The sequence below is a fragment of the Pelodiscus sinensis genome, chromosome 1 (assembly GCF_052426305.1).
Source record: "Pelodiscus sinensis isolate ZL-2025 chromosome 1, ASM5242630v1, whole genome shotgun sequence".
Classification (NCBI taxonomy): domain Eukaryota; kingdom Metazoa; phylum Chordata; order Testudines; family Trionychidae; genus Pelodiscus; species Pelodiscus sinensis.
The window spans coordinates 345,708,676-345,722,696 of record NC_143052.1 but is presented as its reverse complement, the minus strand read 5'-3'; the positions used below and the strand labels follow the sequence as shown (position 1 = coordinate 345,722,696).

The 14,021-nt window shown below is 49.1% G+C and overlaps 1 protein-coding gene across 1 annotated transcript in view; it reads left to right on the top strand.

The window, feature by feature from the left end:
• CHRDL2 (chordin like 2) overlaps positions 1–14,021 on the top strand; it is a 67,703-nt gene that overhangs the window by 35,129 nt on the left and 18,553 nt on the right. Inside the window, exons 5-8 of the mRNA XM_075919601.2 lie at positions 4,222–4,315; positions 7,796–7,851; positions 10,069–10,240; positions 11,510–11,704. Coding sequence (XP_075775716.2) covers positions 4,222–4,315; positions 7,796–7,851; positions 10,069–10,240; positions 11,510–11,704 — 517 coding nt within the window. The remainder of the gene's footprint in view (positions 1–4,221; positions 4,316–7,795; positions 7,852–10,068; positions 10,241–11,509; positions 11,705–14,021) is intronic.

Sequence of the window (14,021 nt, the reverse complement as noted above, 5' to 3'; positions counted from 1 at the left end):
TGTAGACAGCTGGCAAGTTTTTCTGCAAAAGCAGATGATTTTGCGGAAAAACTTGCCAGTCTAGACACAGCCCAGCAGAATTTGGTTTTAATGTCTCATTTGCTTTGTGACTCTGCTGATCAAGAACTCCCAGGTTTGTACATACTTGCTAGAGGCTCTTCTCTGGTTCTCTGTTTATTCAGTGGGGATAATGTCTTGGCCGCTAAGGAAAAAATAAAAGGATCACAATGAGGTCAGACCTTGGTAGGCTTGTGATTGGTCATGTCTCATGTTGCCAGTTGCTGAAACAGCTGCACGAACAGCTGGTCTAACTAACCTCTTTGAAAACTTCACCAAGTGCATGGCCTTTGGCATAAATTCTTTTATTTATGGCATCTGCCTCTCTTCCACTTGGCCTGTTCACACACAGCTCTAAGCAGCACCCTGACATTCCCAAGGGGAAATAAGGAAACAGTCATCCATGAAATAAAAACAAGCAAGGACCAAACTCCAACACAGGATAGTGGGGATTTACACCCCTGACACTCAGAGCACCATTTCACTCCAGCTTGGTGAGTGGGGTCCCAAGATATTAGAGAGATAAGAGGGGGGAGGTCAGATCTTTTATTGGACTAACTTCTGTTGAGAAGACAGACAAGCTTTGGCACCACGCAGAGCTCTTTCTCAGGTTTGGGAAAGGTACTCCGGGCGGCACAGGTACATGAAAGGTAGAACAAATTGTTTAGCATAGGTAGCCAGTGCTGACAACAGACTTTGCCAGGCCATGGACAATGTGGGAGGGGCTCAGCTCTGGGCCCCTGGAGAGGCGGGGCCTCAGGTGAAAGGGGCGGGACTAGATGCAGCCAGCCGTCAATGCTACCTGGACTGTGCTGTGCCTTCTCAGCCAGCCCCCAGCACTGCCTGGACCACCCCACGCACGGCTCCGGTGGTGATTTAAAGGGCGCGTGGGCTGCAGCAGGGGCCTACAGACCCTTTTAAATTATCAGGGCAACTGACCACTACACCACCGTAAGATCACTCATGTAGCCACATTGTGCTGACCGGAGAGAGCTCACCTGTTGACATAAGACCACCGCCACAAGCGGTGGTAGCTGTGTACCTGCCAACATAGCGCCGTGCCCGCGAGTGCTTATGACGGTGAAATTATGTCACACTGGAGTGTGGCTTTTTTCACATCTGCAAGTGACAAACGTTTTGCTGACACAACTGCTAATGTAGACAGAGCCTAAAAATCCTGGACTGAACACTGGATTCATGGCTAATTACAACAGTCTAATCCTAACTGGATATTTCACACCCTTGAGCAAGGTAGTTATACTGAGTTAGGTTTGCAGTGTAGACAAAACCTGGAACTCCAAAGCTCGTCTTTCCCACCAACAGATGTTGAGCCAATAAAACATACGACCACACTCACCTTGTCTTGGGTGAGGCCTGGCCTACAGGACAGAAGGAAGCTTCTGTAGACGTAACTCTGTCTGGGTCTACATTACAACGTTGCTCCCGCTGATTTAAGTCACGCTCTAAACCGACTTCATAAGTCCATTTCCATGAGAGGCAAAGTGGTTAGGTGGGTGTAGTTAGATCAACGCACTGTCAGAGCAGACACTGTGTTGACTTTTCTGGCTTTCAGTCTATGGCAGCTGACAGTCGGAGCCTGGGGCTGACAGCTGGAGCCCTATCACCAAGGGCTGACAGCCAGAACTAGGTAGCAGGGCTCCAGCTCCAGGTATCAGCCTGAGGGACTGATGGTCCATCCTGGGATGGTGGGGCTCTGGCTGTCAATGCCCCACACTGATGGTCGGTGCCTGAACCACCAATAGAAGGAGCTAGATTTAATTACTGATTTAATTACTGTGGGGGCCATACAGCAACATAACTTAAGTCAATTTAATTTTGTAGTATGGTTCACTTCAGAGTGGTTCACTTCAAATCCATTGATTCACAAGACTGACTTACTTCTTATCCTCTTTCCCTTGCACACAACACCCTGCTATTTTCTCACCTGGCAGTGGAAAAAGCTGTCAAAAGATCTCATGGAATTGCCTTATCTAGAGACAGCTGCAGTTAAACTATCCTCATCTGAGATGCTATAGGTACCATATAAAACATTCCTAACCCAATGCAAGGGGGAGAGGTGTCTTACACCCCTGGGCTTGGATAGTGCAAGAGCCTCATAACATCTGATTTCTAATGGGCCAAATGGATGTGACTCCATTGTCTGCAGTGGAATTTTACTTGCTTACACCATCATTGAGATTACCCATTTACTGCTGATATTTTCCAGGCCACCTCCCTACCAGTAATACGCATAAACCACAAAACCCATCTCTGGATCCAGATTGCAGATTGCTGGAAGTGCTTGGTTCTGGGGATTTGGATAGACCCATTATAGAGATAGAGCAGAGCTGTGAAATTTGGATCCAGATCTTGCCTCAGATTCCAAACTCCATTTCCCATCTGGTTTCTCCATGAATTTGGAGGTGAATGAATATGGAATGAGAACTTGGCTGGCTCTCGTGCTGGTTAAACATGGTTGTGGCTAGCAGGATTCCAGCAGGGTTTCCTTAGTCAACTGGACAGAGAATCGTGCTGCTCAAAACTGGTCATAATCACTTCTCCTCTTAATCAATAATGCAGTTTTTGTAGCCTTGTTCAAGATCTGACCACACTCATCAGACAACTGTACCAGGGTCCTGGTAATGAAATCTGTTTATAAGGTCGCATGGCAGCAATTGTGATGGCAGCGCTATAAGTACACTTTGTATTCACACCCAAAGATCAACCCAAAGAGTTTCCCCTTTGAGAGCAGGCAGGGCCCTACCACTCACATTCATTAGAGCATGTGCTATATAATACGACACAACACTGCTTGACTCTAGTCCTGTCTGATGGCTGGGGACTGGCCATGATTTCTTTCCTTAGTGGGCAAACACTGCAGAGACCAATCCTTAAGTGGTGTCGTTCAGTAAAGCTCCATTGAAGTCAATGAGGTGCTATCAATTTACACCTGCTGAGGATCTAGCCCCGGGAGTGTACATTTAGGGTATGTCTACATAGCAGGGCTAAAGCTGAATTAAGCTACATAATTTGAGCTACGTCACTTGCGTAGCTTAAATCAAAATAGCTTAACTTGGCTTTTGGCACTGTCTGCACTGCAGGAAGTCGAAGGAAGAACACTCTTCCACTGACTATCCTTACTCCTCATGAAATGAGGATTACAGGAGTCGGAGTAAGAAGTCCTCTAGCTCACCATTATTTCAAAATAAAAGCTTGTAATGTAGACACTCGCTATGTTATTTGGGAATAACATGAGTTATTCCTAAATAACGCTGTTGTGTAGACGTACCCTTAGGCTATGTCTACACTGGCATGATCTTGCACCAGAGCTATGCAAATGAAGCTAAGTGTGGAATATCGCCGAGCTTCATTTGCATATCTAATGAGCCGCCATTTTGCGGAAGAGGCTCTTGCACAAGAAGGAGCTCTCTACACTGCCCCTTCTTGCTCAAGAAAAACCCTCTTGCGCAATGCTGTTATGCTGATTATTTTCAGGCATAACGGCATTGCGCAAGAGGGTTTTTCTTGTGCAAGAAGGGGCAGTGTAGACAGCTCCTTCTTGCTCAAGAGACTCTTCCGCAAAAATGGTGGCTCATTAGATATGCAAATGAGACAGTGATATTCCACGCTTACCTCATTTGTATAGCTCTGGCGCAAGATCGCGCCAGTGTAGACAAAGCCTTAGAGACAGAGCTGGTGCAGCTAGGGAAGGGTGCTCCAATATTACAGAGATACCTAGCATGTCTATAACATATTTAACCAACAGCTCTTCAGGAGCTTGGTCCCATTATCCCCATTTTACAGGTGGAGAAACCAAGGCACAGAGTGAGAAGTAGCTTGCCTAAGGTCACCCAGCAGGCCAGTGCCAGAACTGGGAACAGAATGCTGTCTTTCTGGGTCCCAGTTCACTAGGCTGTATAAACTGAAGCTGGAATGGAGTAAATGCAAATTATACAATAGCTGCCATTATTAGCAAATTGAGGGCCCATTTTTAGAACTTCCCACTGAAATCAAATAGTGAATCTGTTTAAAAATCAATGGCACAATTTGTCCCTGGCTATGAAACTCTGAGGATTGCTGTACTTGTCAGGACATTGTTACTGCCAACGATGATGCCTCAGGGTTTTTTTGTTTCTGTTTTTGTTTTTATTTTGTGCTTCCTAGGAAGGCCAGATTTACTGCGGCTTGGTGACGTGCCCTGATCTGTTGTGCTCCTCCCCTCTAAATGTGCCAGACTCCTGCTGCCAAGTCTGCCAAGGTAATATGGGACCCCATCCCTGGTGCTCAATAAGGTCTGCTGGCAGGTCAGTGGATGGGAATCACTGCCCTGGCCATCAGACAGGCGGAGGAATATTGAGCTTATTAAATGTGACTTTGAAAATCCCTGCTGTAAATTGCCTACAACACTGTCTCACCCACAATGGCAAGAGAATCTGAAGCATAAAAAGCCACGTAGGACAAATTCTTTTCTATTCTCCCCGCCCTGTATTTGTGTGGCATGTAAGTAGGGATGTTAAATACCAGTTAATTGATTAATCAGTTAACCTCATGAATTCTTATTGGTTAGTCGACTATTCTCTAGACCTGGGGGCAGGGCTAGCAGCCAGTGTGCTCTGGCATCACTCTCGAAGAGCCCTCTGCCACTCCGTGCAGTGCAGGGTGCCAGGCGGGAGCTGATCCACAAGGGGAGCCAGTTTAAAAACTAGCTCCCCTCACGGACCAGCTGCCTGTTGCCCCATGCTGCTGCCTCTGATAAAGAGGAAGCAGCGCGGAGTGGCAGTAGCCCCTGTCTAGGGGAAGGCTGAGATCACAGACCCAGCATGACTTGGAACTGAGCCAAGCTGCCTGCCCGCCCGGCTCCTAATACACTTTTAATGCAGAGCTGCAGCTGGGGTAGGTCCCAAGCCCAATGTGAGCCAGGACTGAGCAGGACTGCTGGCCAGCCTGCTAGAAAATGTACTGGCAAGGGGGGGGGGAGGGAAACGCACGTAGTCTATGGCATTAAACGATACGCTTTTGCTTATCAGTCAATTGGTAAATCGACTACACTATTACTTCCCTCAAAGAACTAGGATCGGTGTTTCAGCCCAAGCCGTACTCCTTGTTTTATGGGCGCTGTTCCATTGTATTAGTGACATGAAAGCCACAAGGACAGTTAGTCTGAAGTTCATTTGTCAGGCTTGAGAGAGGCTGCTTTGAAGGTGGAAGTAAGTCTGTCTATGGCTGTTCTTGTCATTTCTCTGATTAACTGGGGAAAAGGCCGCAGTGGCACAGCCAGTCTTAGGGAAGGACACTCTGACGTAACTAAGAACCTTAACAGCGTTTTGTGCTCGATTCACCTCTGTCTCGATTCTCCATGGTGCACCTCTACTGGGTGAGTGGGAAGATAATCAAACCTTGTATTTACTGTATATGTAAAATTCAGAGCAAGGAATCAGGCCAGCAGTTTCACATCATTCTGTTGGCCTTTTCCTAAAATGCTAAATCATTACAGGCCCACATTTTGCTCTATCACACCAGGGTAAATGTGGAGTCAGTGGAGTTGCTCCATATTTACAGCAGCCCAACTGAGGCCACATCACCACTTGCGGGAAAATTGACGCTGCGGCAGTCAACTTTCCAGCGTTCAATTTAATGCAGTGTTTCTTAAACAGTGTTCCGCGGCAGAGGCAGTCAGTGGTGTGCCGCAGAGAACAACAGAATTCAAAATGGCCACTCTTAAAGTGGCAGGCGACTTTTTTTTTTTTTAGCCCAATAACTTTCCCCAAACCCTCCCCCCCCCCCCCCCCCCCCCGCACCACCACCTTTTTTTTCTCAACAAAAAGTCCTTGGGGTTCCTCATTAAAAAAAATGATTGTTTGGTGTTCCTCAGTCTTAAAATGTTTAAGAAACACTGATTTAGTGGGTCTAGGAAAGACCCACTAAATCAAACATTCAGGATGCCCCTGGCAGTACTGGCAGTCCTACTCCTTGCAAGGAGTAAGGGAAGTTGATGGGAGCATTTCTCCAATTGACTTCCCACTGTGAGGATGGCGCCAGAGCTCAGCTTATGGTACATCAACTCAGCTATGTTCTTTCCATAGCTGGAATTGTGTACCTCAGCCAACCTTCCCCTGTAGTGTGGACTTTTCCTGAGAGCTGAAGCTAGCAGCCACCAGCAGTGGGCGAGAGACAAGTAGGGTTTGAGACAAAGAGTGCCACTGCCCCCATTTCAGCTGTAATCATCGGGGTTCCTCGGCACCCCAAACTCTTAAAGAGCCAGTAGCATGCCCAGTAGAGCATGTCTTGGAAGCAAGCGCTGTAGGTGCTTCAGCTTGGCCATGTAGGCACAAGCACTGGAGATCCCTCCCCTACCCACTCAGATACCCGGCTCAGGGAAAGGTTTTGGGTGGATGGGGCTGGCAGGGAGAAGGTTGTAAGTCCCTGGGAGCAGAGGTTTAATGTTACCGTCCCAAGTGAGCAATAATGGCTCCTGTCTGGGTCCCTGGGCTGTCCAATTGAATGAGGGCCTGGGTTCTTCAGCCTCGTGCCCGGGGAACCCTCTCCTATCCAGTCTCTGTTCGAGCATTTGTGGGTTTCTAAGCCAGGCTCTGTTACTGTCTCTCGCTGGGACCCCTTTCAGCTCCCTCTCCAGCTGCTTCTGCTCCCCAGTGGTGGCCCGTCAATACAGGCGACTTAGGCGGTCACCGAGGACGCCAAGATAAACTGTTGTTGAGGGCTTTGGAGGCGGGGGTGCCGATCGCGCACCAATCGCGAGTTTCGCCTAGGGTGCCAGTTGCCGGCAGCTCGTCTAGGGCCACTCCTGCTGCTCCCCCATAAGTCCCAGCCAGACCTGCTTCAGCCATGATGTCTGGCAGCCACAGCCTGTTCCATATGTGACTTTGTCCACAGTTCCTGGAGTCTCTCTCCAGCACCCTATTACCATGCAGCTTCCACTCCCAGCCACTAAGGGTCTGTCTGCTTCCTGCTACAGGATCTTTCCTGTCCCTGTCCAGGGGAAGGGCCAGTGCTATGGGCGGGGGGCTAATGGGAACAAAAAGCAAGGCAGCAAAAAGGGGATGTATCATGGGAGGGGGCTGCAGTGCCCTGCTTTGCAGATCCGTCACACAGGCTTTGCTGCGCTCCTGTGATGTTTCCACTAAAGTGACTGTATTTGTAGAATGTTCTCTTCAAACAGGCCTCTGACAATCATACAAATCATAATAATTTGATAATGTCTAATGGTAGAGGCTGGCCACGCTATTCTGTTGCTCAAAGTGTACTTGATCCTTGGTCGACGCTTCATGAAAAACTCATTCAACGCCTTTTTTTTTTTTTTTTAATTTCAAATCCCATTCATCACATTGCTTACTCGTTCCAATGAACTGTTTGTTCCTTGTAAACACCCAGCTAAGTTTTCTCACTATAGCAATATGTTTGGAATCGTCTTTATAGCTAGAAAGAAAAAAACGCAACAAGTTTGGATTGATGAAAGAGACAGAACCAGGACATTTCAGGAATTCTTGGGATGTGGTGACACAAGGACTGTCCCCATATAACTAGACTATATGGGGACTTTAGTGGCAACTAATATATCATCCTATTGATGCTCACATTGTATCTGTGCCCTGTGGCCTCCTTTAGTGATTAGATCTTATGGTTTTTTTAGGGAGCATCTGACATCAGAAGCCATGTACTCACTGAAAGTAATTCTCATCTTAACCTCCTAAGTTTCCGGTTGTCCCTTTGTGTTTTACAGATGGTTCCTATGAGAAGTCCGTGGAAGAGGAGCCCCTGCAGTTAAACAGAGGTGTTGTACGTGATGTTTACATTTTCATAATCAGCCTGTCCCTTCTAAAATAAACCACATTGCCAGTTTCATGGAAATTCATGTCCCTGCAACATTTGCCCTGGCAGCCATTCATCTACCAAAAACCAAACCAACCCCAAACAATTACAACACATAAAGATGTTGGATGGAGATGGATCCTGAAAAGGGAGATGGTTTTGAGACTCCATGAAATCTGCTAGAGACTCTATTAGGCTATTTATTTTACATGGAAGTTGCTTGGCTACTGTGGAAAGGGGCGACAGGATACAGCCTGGAACAAACAGTGGCCTTCACACTTCAGACGTGGCTGAAAGCTCTTCTTGAATGCAAATAAAAAGCCCCAACTCGAACTACCTGTTAAACCTCATTCCAGGAGGAATAACAGGTAATTCAAACTAGGGCTTTATTTTGAACTACCGGGTCCCTGCCACGTGTAGACGTGGGCAGTTAGTCTGGACTTGTAAATTTTAAAAATGGCGACCGGCCAGAAAGATGCAAATCAAGCGCGGGATATTTAAATCCCGGGCTTGATTTGCAACTTTGAATGCCTACATTAGCCTCCCTAGTTCAAACTAGGGGGCTAGTGTAGACATATCCTGTTATATTTTCAGTACCAAAGTAGGAGCAGAGAGAGGTGTGTGGTTGCACACTTGGTCCATAGGCAGATGTGAGGCCAGATCTCCTGACTCCCCAGTTCGGTGCCTTAACCACTAGACCCCACTGCTGATGTAACTAGAAAAAGTGCGGCCGGCCGCTGATACAGTCACTGTAGCTCTGAGCAAGTTTACATTATCTGGTGGCTTAAATCTAGTGGCACTGGGAGCCTTGTCTACACGTGTGCCTCCCACTGGTGCTGCCCCTGGAGGAGTGGCACTGGGATTTAGCTACAGAGAACAGCCAGGGTGAGCACAGCCTTGGTCCGGTGCAGCGGTAGCAAGTGTTCTTGCTCAGAAGATTGGTTTCTCCCTTTTCCCTCTTCCAAAGGTAGCCCATTCCTCCCAGAGCCCCTCTCGAGCAGCAGCCAGAGTCTGAACTGGCTAGAAGCATTTTTTCTGACCACCTCACTCTATCCACGCTATTGGGAAGCAACAAGTGAGCTCCTGACCCTGCTAGGTTGACTTATTGCTACATTCGGGGTTGACTGCCCAATGCCAGCTTTGTGGGACGAGGTCACCGAGGGTGCATCTACACCACACCGTAGGTCGAAATAAGATAGGCAATTTGAGCTACGCGGGTTGTGTAGCTTATTTCGACCTTATTCTGAAATAGCTTATTTCAAAATTTGGCGCTGTCTACACAGCACTTATTCTGAAATAAAGCGCTATTCCAAAACTTCCCTTACTCCTGGTGGAATGAAGTTTACAGGGACGTTGGAATAGCACGCACGTTAGATTTCAAAATAATGGGCGCACTCAAAACATGTGCAGGACTAGCTATTTTGGGATACCGGAGGTGTAGTGTAGATGTAGCCTGCCAGTGTCTTATCCTTACTCTTTCCAAAGCCTTGTGGACACAATGCCAGGACCACTCTCCAAAGATGATACTCCAGAAATAGCCACCAGGAGACCCTGTGGACTATCTGTCAGGTCTAATGCCAGGAGCCAGGCATTCCCATGCACTGCAGGAACTCCAGTCTCGAGAGTGTAGCCCTTCCTGCTGGCCCACAGCATACATTAACCGTGGGGATGGGGTGGGAGCTGTCCTGCTGCAAACATAGGTGGTCCCGGGACTCCGTTCAAGACAGGCATGTCTAATGTCAGACATGGTATCTGACATGACATATGTCCTTTGGGAGTGGGACCGAGTGGCAGGAATTGAGGAAGGGTAGCAAACTTCTACTCTACCAATATTGTGAGTGTTACAGTAGCACCTTGCGGACCCACCTGAAATCAGGGCTTCATTGTGCAGAGTGCTGCACACACATAGCCCCCACCCCAGTGGCCCAGCCATCAAGCAGACAAGACAGAAGGGGAAACGGAGGCACACAGCAGTGACATGACTTGCTCCAAGTCACCCAGAAGCAGAGGCAGGAATAGCACCTCGCTCCCCTGCTCTCTATCCACTAGACCGTGCTGCCTCTTGGCTAAGCATATGCCCTTCCCAGCAAAGTTGTGTGTGACTTGGAGCAAGTGTTTCCCATGAAGCGCTGCAGATGGAGCAGCCACACTGCCTGGGACTCAGCAGCGTTCTTGTTTCTGCAGAGACACTCTCAAGAGCAGTGCTCGGGGGAGATGGGGAGCCAGAGATCGCTTGGCGCGACTGCTTCCAGCGGGATCCGTTCCTCGCTGGAGTTCCTTCCCAGGGGCTTCAAGCCAAAGGGCGGGGGAGGCGGCACCACCGTCAAAATCATCTTGAAGGACAAGCCCAAGAAAGGTAACCACAGGGCGCGGTGCCTGCCTGGTGCTGGGGCAGAGGGGATCTGCCCTTGGAATCGGAAGTTGCGCATCTGCCGGTGACAAGTCAGCTCAAAAGCCATGCCTGGGGTGGCCCCGTAATGGGGTCACCTCATTACGGGCCCAGCTCATGCCTCCCCAAGGCATGCCTCTTCCCAGGCAAAAGGAGCATGTGGGGAGAGATTCTGCTTCTGTGGCCACCTTGCAGTGGGGCGGGGCTGATGTGGGACACAAGGTTGGGGCGTTACAGTAGCACCTGAAAGCACCACCTGAGATCAAGGCTTCATTGTGCAGGGTGCTGCACACACACAGTGAGAGACAGCCCTTACCCCAGGGACCCGCAGTCCAACCAGACAAGACAGAAGGGGAAACTGAGGCATGGAGCAGTGAAACGATTTGCTCCAGGTCACCCAGAAGCAGAGGCAGGGATAACACAACGCTCTCCTGATCTCTATCCACTAGACTGTGCTGCCCTTGGAAAACCTGCCAAAACATTTACACAGCCCGGGCTGGGCCTGTGGTCACTTTTCTATGGAGCTGCCCCTCGCGTCAGCAGCAGAAGTGGGCTAGTCTCTGCCAGCATGGCACTGCTTGGGTACCCTCCTCCGGATGGATCTCAGGGGTGCTAGAAAACGGGGAGGAGCAAGACAAACCTGGCAGACAGAGCCATGTGGGAAAACTCAAGTAACTTGGGGTTGCTTTCTTCCTCCAGCTCCCTCCTGGGGATTTGTCCCTAGGATGGGACATTCTGACCGCTGGATGGGAGCCCTCCAAGGAAAATCAGAGCCCACAGCTACTTGGGCTGCCTTTCAGTAGGTGGCGCTCTTCCCCCGGAGTCCATGCTGAACCGATGCTTGTTATTGAGGAGCCCAGTGTTCATGGAGAGGCTTTTTTTCAGATCTAGTCTTGGCAGCTCACATTCATTAAAGATCTCAGTGCAATGTATGCAGGAGTAGGCCTGTGAACCCGACCATCCTGGCCAAAATCCAGCTCTCGTAGCTCCATTCTCCTGCTTCAGTCCCCCTGGGGGTTTCAAGTGGCTCTCGTTTGCATACTCACCTTCTGGCCTGCAATATTCTGTAGTATTGCTGCTGCCGTGTTGTGCCCCAGAAGGGGCTGCGTGGCAGTGGTGGGTGCTGCAGCTTCCTGATAGCTTTGCAAAGTGCTTTGAGATCCATCCGGACGAAGGGCGCCATACAGATGTACATTACAATGATTATTTGTATTGCCCTTTTCCCTTTCCCGTCAGCTTGCATGTACAGTGGGAAGACCTACTCCCATGGAGAAGTTTGGCATCCCATCTTCCGTCTCTATGGAGTCCTACCATGCATCCTGTGTACCTGCAGGGACGGGATCCAGGACTGCCAGAAGATTACGTGTCCCAAGGAATATCCCTGTGAATATCCTGAGAAAGTAGAAGGGAAATGTTGTAAAACGTGCCCAGGTAGGTGGGAAAACAGATCGTCTCTCTTTGCCAGCATTCGCTGCTCTCTCCTGAGGTTTTGCCTTCATTTCCTGCTGGGGTTTCTTTCCTTTGCCTTGTTTTAACACCCCAGTCCTAGGTATGCACTAGCTGAACTTCAAACACCAGTTAGTTCATGGAGTGCGCTGCCTTCTGGTCAATGCCTGGCCCATTGCCCACTCTCCTGTCTCCACTTTCTGGCTGTGGACCCACATCATTTCCTGGGTCCGTGGCATCTGCTTCAGGACACTGCCCTGCATCAGTGCCTGCCACTCCGTTCTCCCCCGTTCTGGGGGTTTCAGTAGTCCTTAGTCCATGCACCAGCCGCCATGGCCAATTGGAGCCCCACACTTTAGCCCCTTGCCTCAGGGGCAAGACGCTGTCTCTATAGGGCCACACTCTTCCACAGCCAGGAGTGGCGTAAGGGGAGAGTGGAGGGACCCAGGCCCTCCCACTATCCTGGGCCCAACCCAGGGACCCTCTGGTAGCTGCCATGTCCTGCCCTCTGTCTCTCCCTTCTACTGCCCACGCTCCCTGGGCCACTTCCCCAGGACCCTTGCACCCACTCAGCCTTTATTTCAAGGCCTGAACTCTGGCAGTGACTAGCCAGAGATCTCCTTGCCCTGTTACCGTACCCAGCACTGCTTTGTCCCCAGTTCAGCCCTTCTTCTCAAAGAGCCTGCCTTTCTTCCTTCCTGGTCAAAGCGAGAGTGAGCACCTCTCACTCCTCCAGCCTTTTATAGGGCCCAGCCTGGCCCCGATTGGCTGACTTCTCCCTTCCTCTGATTGGCCAGGTTTGTGCCAACTCCCTCCTGCCTGCTTTTAACCCTTTCCCTGCTGCAGTGGGGCAGTTGCCCCACTACACGAGTCATGTGATGCTAGTGGGCTAAGCACATGTATGTGTTAGCAAATTTAGGGTCCAGCTGTATACATTAACATGGATTTATCTGTCTCCTGATTGGATTCTGGTCTTTTTGTGAAAACTTTCTCGTTTGAATCATAGAAATTAGAGATGGAAATATGCCCTACCCCCTTCAAATGAAGAACTGTTTCTTACATTATGTCCCTCTGTACTTCATTTAGCTTCAGTTTAGACAGTGAAACTTCTACTACTGCCTTAGGATTCTACTCAAGGGGCAGGAATTGCTACATGAAATTGTATGGGCCGTGTGCTACATGAAGTCTGAATAGATGATCACCGTGGCCCCTTCTGACATTGAAATCTATGAATCTCACTGCTAGGAACTTTTTCCTAGTGTACATTGACTGTAACTTAAATACTTTGGTGCAGCCTAAATGATTCCCCCTCACTCCTTCCATTCCTCGTAGGCCGTTATCGCACCTCCCCTACTTCGGCATTGATAAGCCACGTCACATCATTTTGTTATTGACGTCAGCAGAATAAGGGGTTGGCCCAAATTCTTTTCCAAGCAGTTTCCAAGGCTGTTGTCCTCTCACCTTCCATGCAGGGAGAGGGTCTTTGAACCCAGTAGCTCTGATAGAGGAGCTGGCTGGTTTTAATCAGTGTACACATCCAAGTGGGGAGGGGCCAGGGATCCTGGTCGCAGAGGAACTGTTACGATGCAGAGGTGCTTTTTTTTTCAACGTGTATTGTTTATCTAGCACTGGTGTGTCTTCTGCTCAGAGGAGAGGTTGGCTGCTGAGGTTTGTGAGTTCTAGACCCACCTCTACCACTGATTCGTTGTGTTGTCTGGGGGCAAGTCACATAATTATTCAGTGCCGTACGTGCTCCCATTGGTACCTCCAAGGGGTGTTGGAAGGCTTATTGGGCAAATGCTCTGAAAGGTGCAAAGAGGTGCAATTTGCTCTTGCTAGAATCCGTGCAGTATGGCTAGTGGTGCTATACATCCTCTGTTGGGCCATCTTGGTCTGAAAGGCTATGTCTACACTACAGAGTTTTTGTGCAAAAACTCGCAGAGCGTCCACACCTCAAGCACGTTTTTGTGCAAGTATAACGAAAGAACAGAGGGGGTTTTCTGGCGTAGGTATTCCTCTTTCTACGAGGAATAACTCCTTTTTGCGCAATAATTCTTTCTCAAAAAGGTGTGTGTGGATAGGCAACAGGGGGGTTTGCACAAAAACAGGAAAGAGGAAAAAGAACAGAGGCGTTGGTGGCCATTCTGTGGATAGCTATCAGTCCTCTCTTTCAAGAGAGCATCCATGCAGTCTGGATGCTCTCTTGCGCAAAAGCACATTGCTTTTTCGATGCACTCTTGCAGTGCGGACACTCTCTTGCACATGAAGTCTGTAGTGTAGACTTATCCTAATGGGGGTTTTG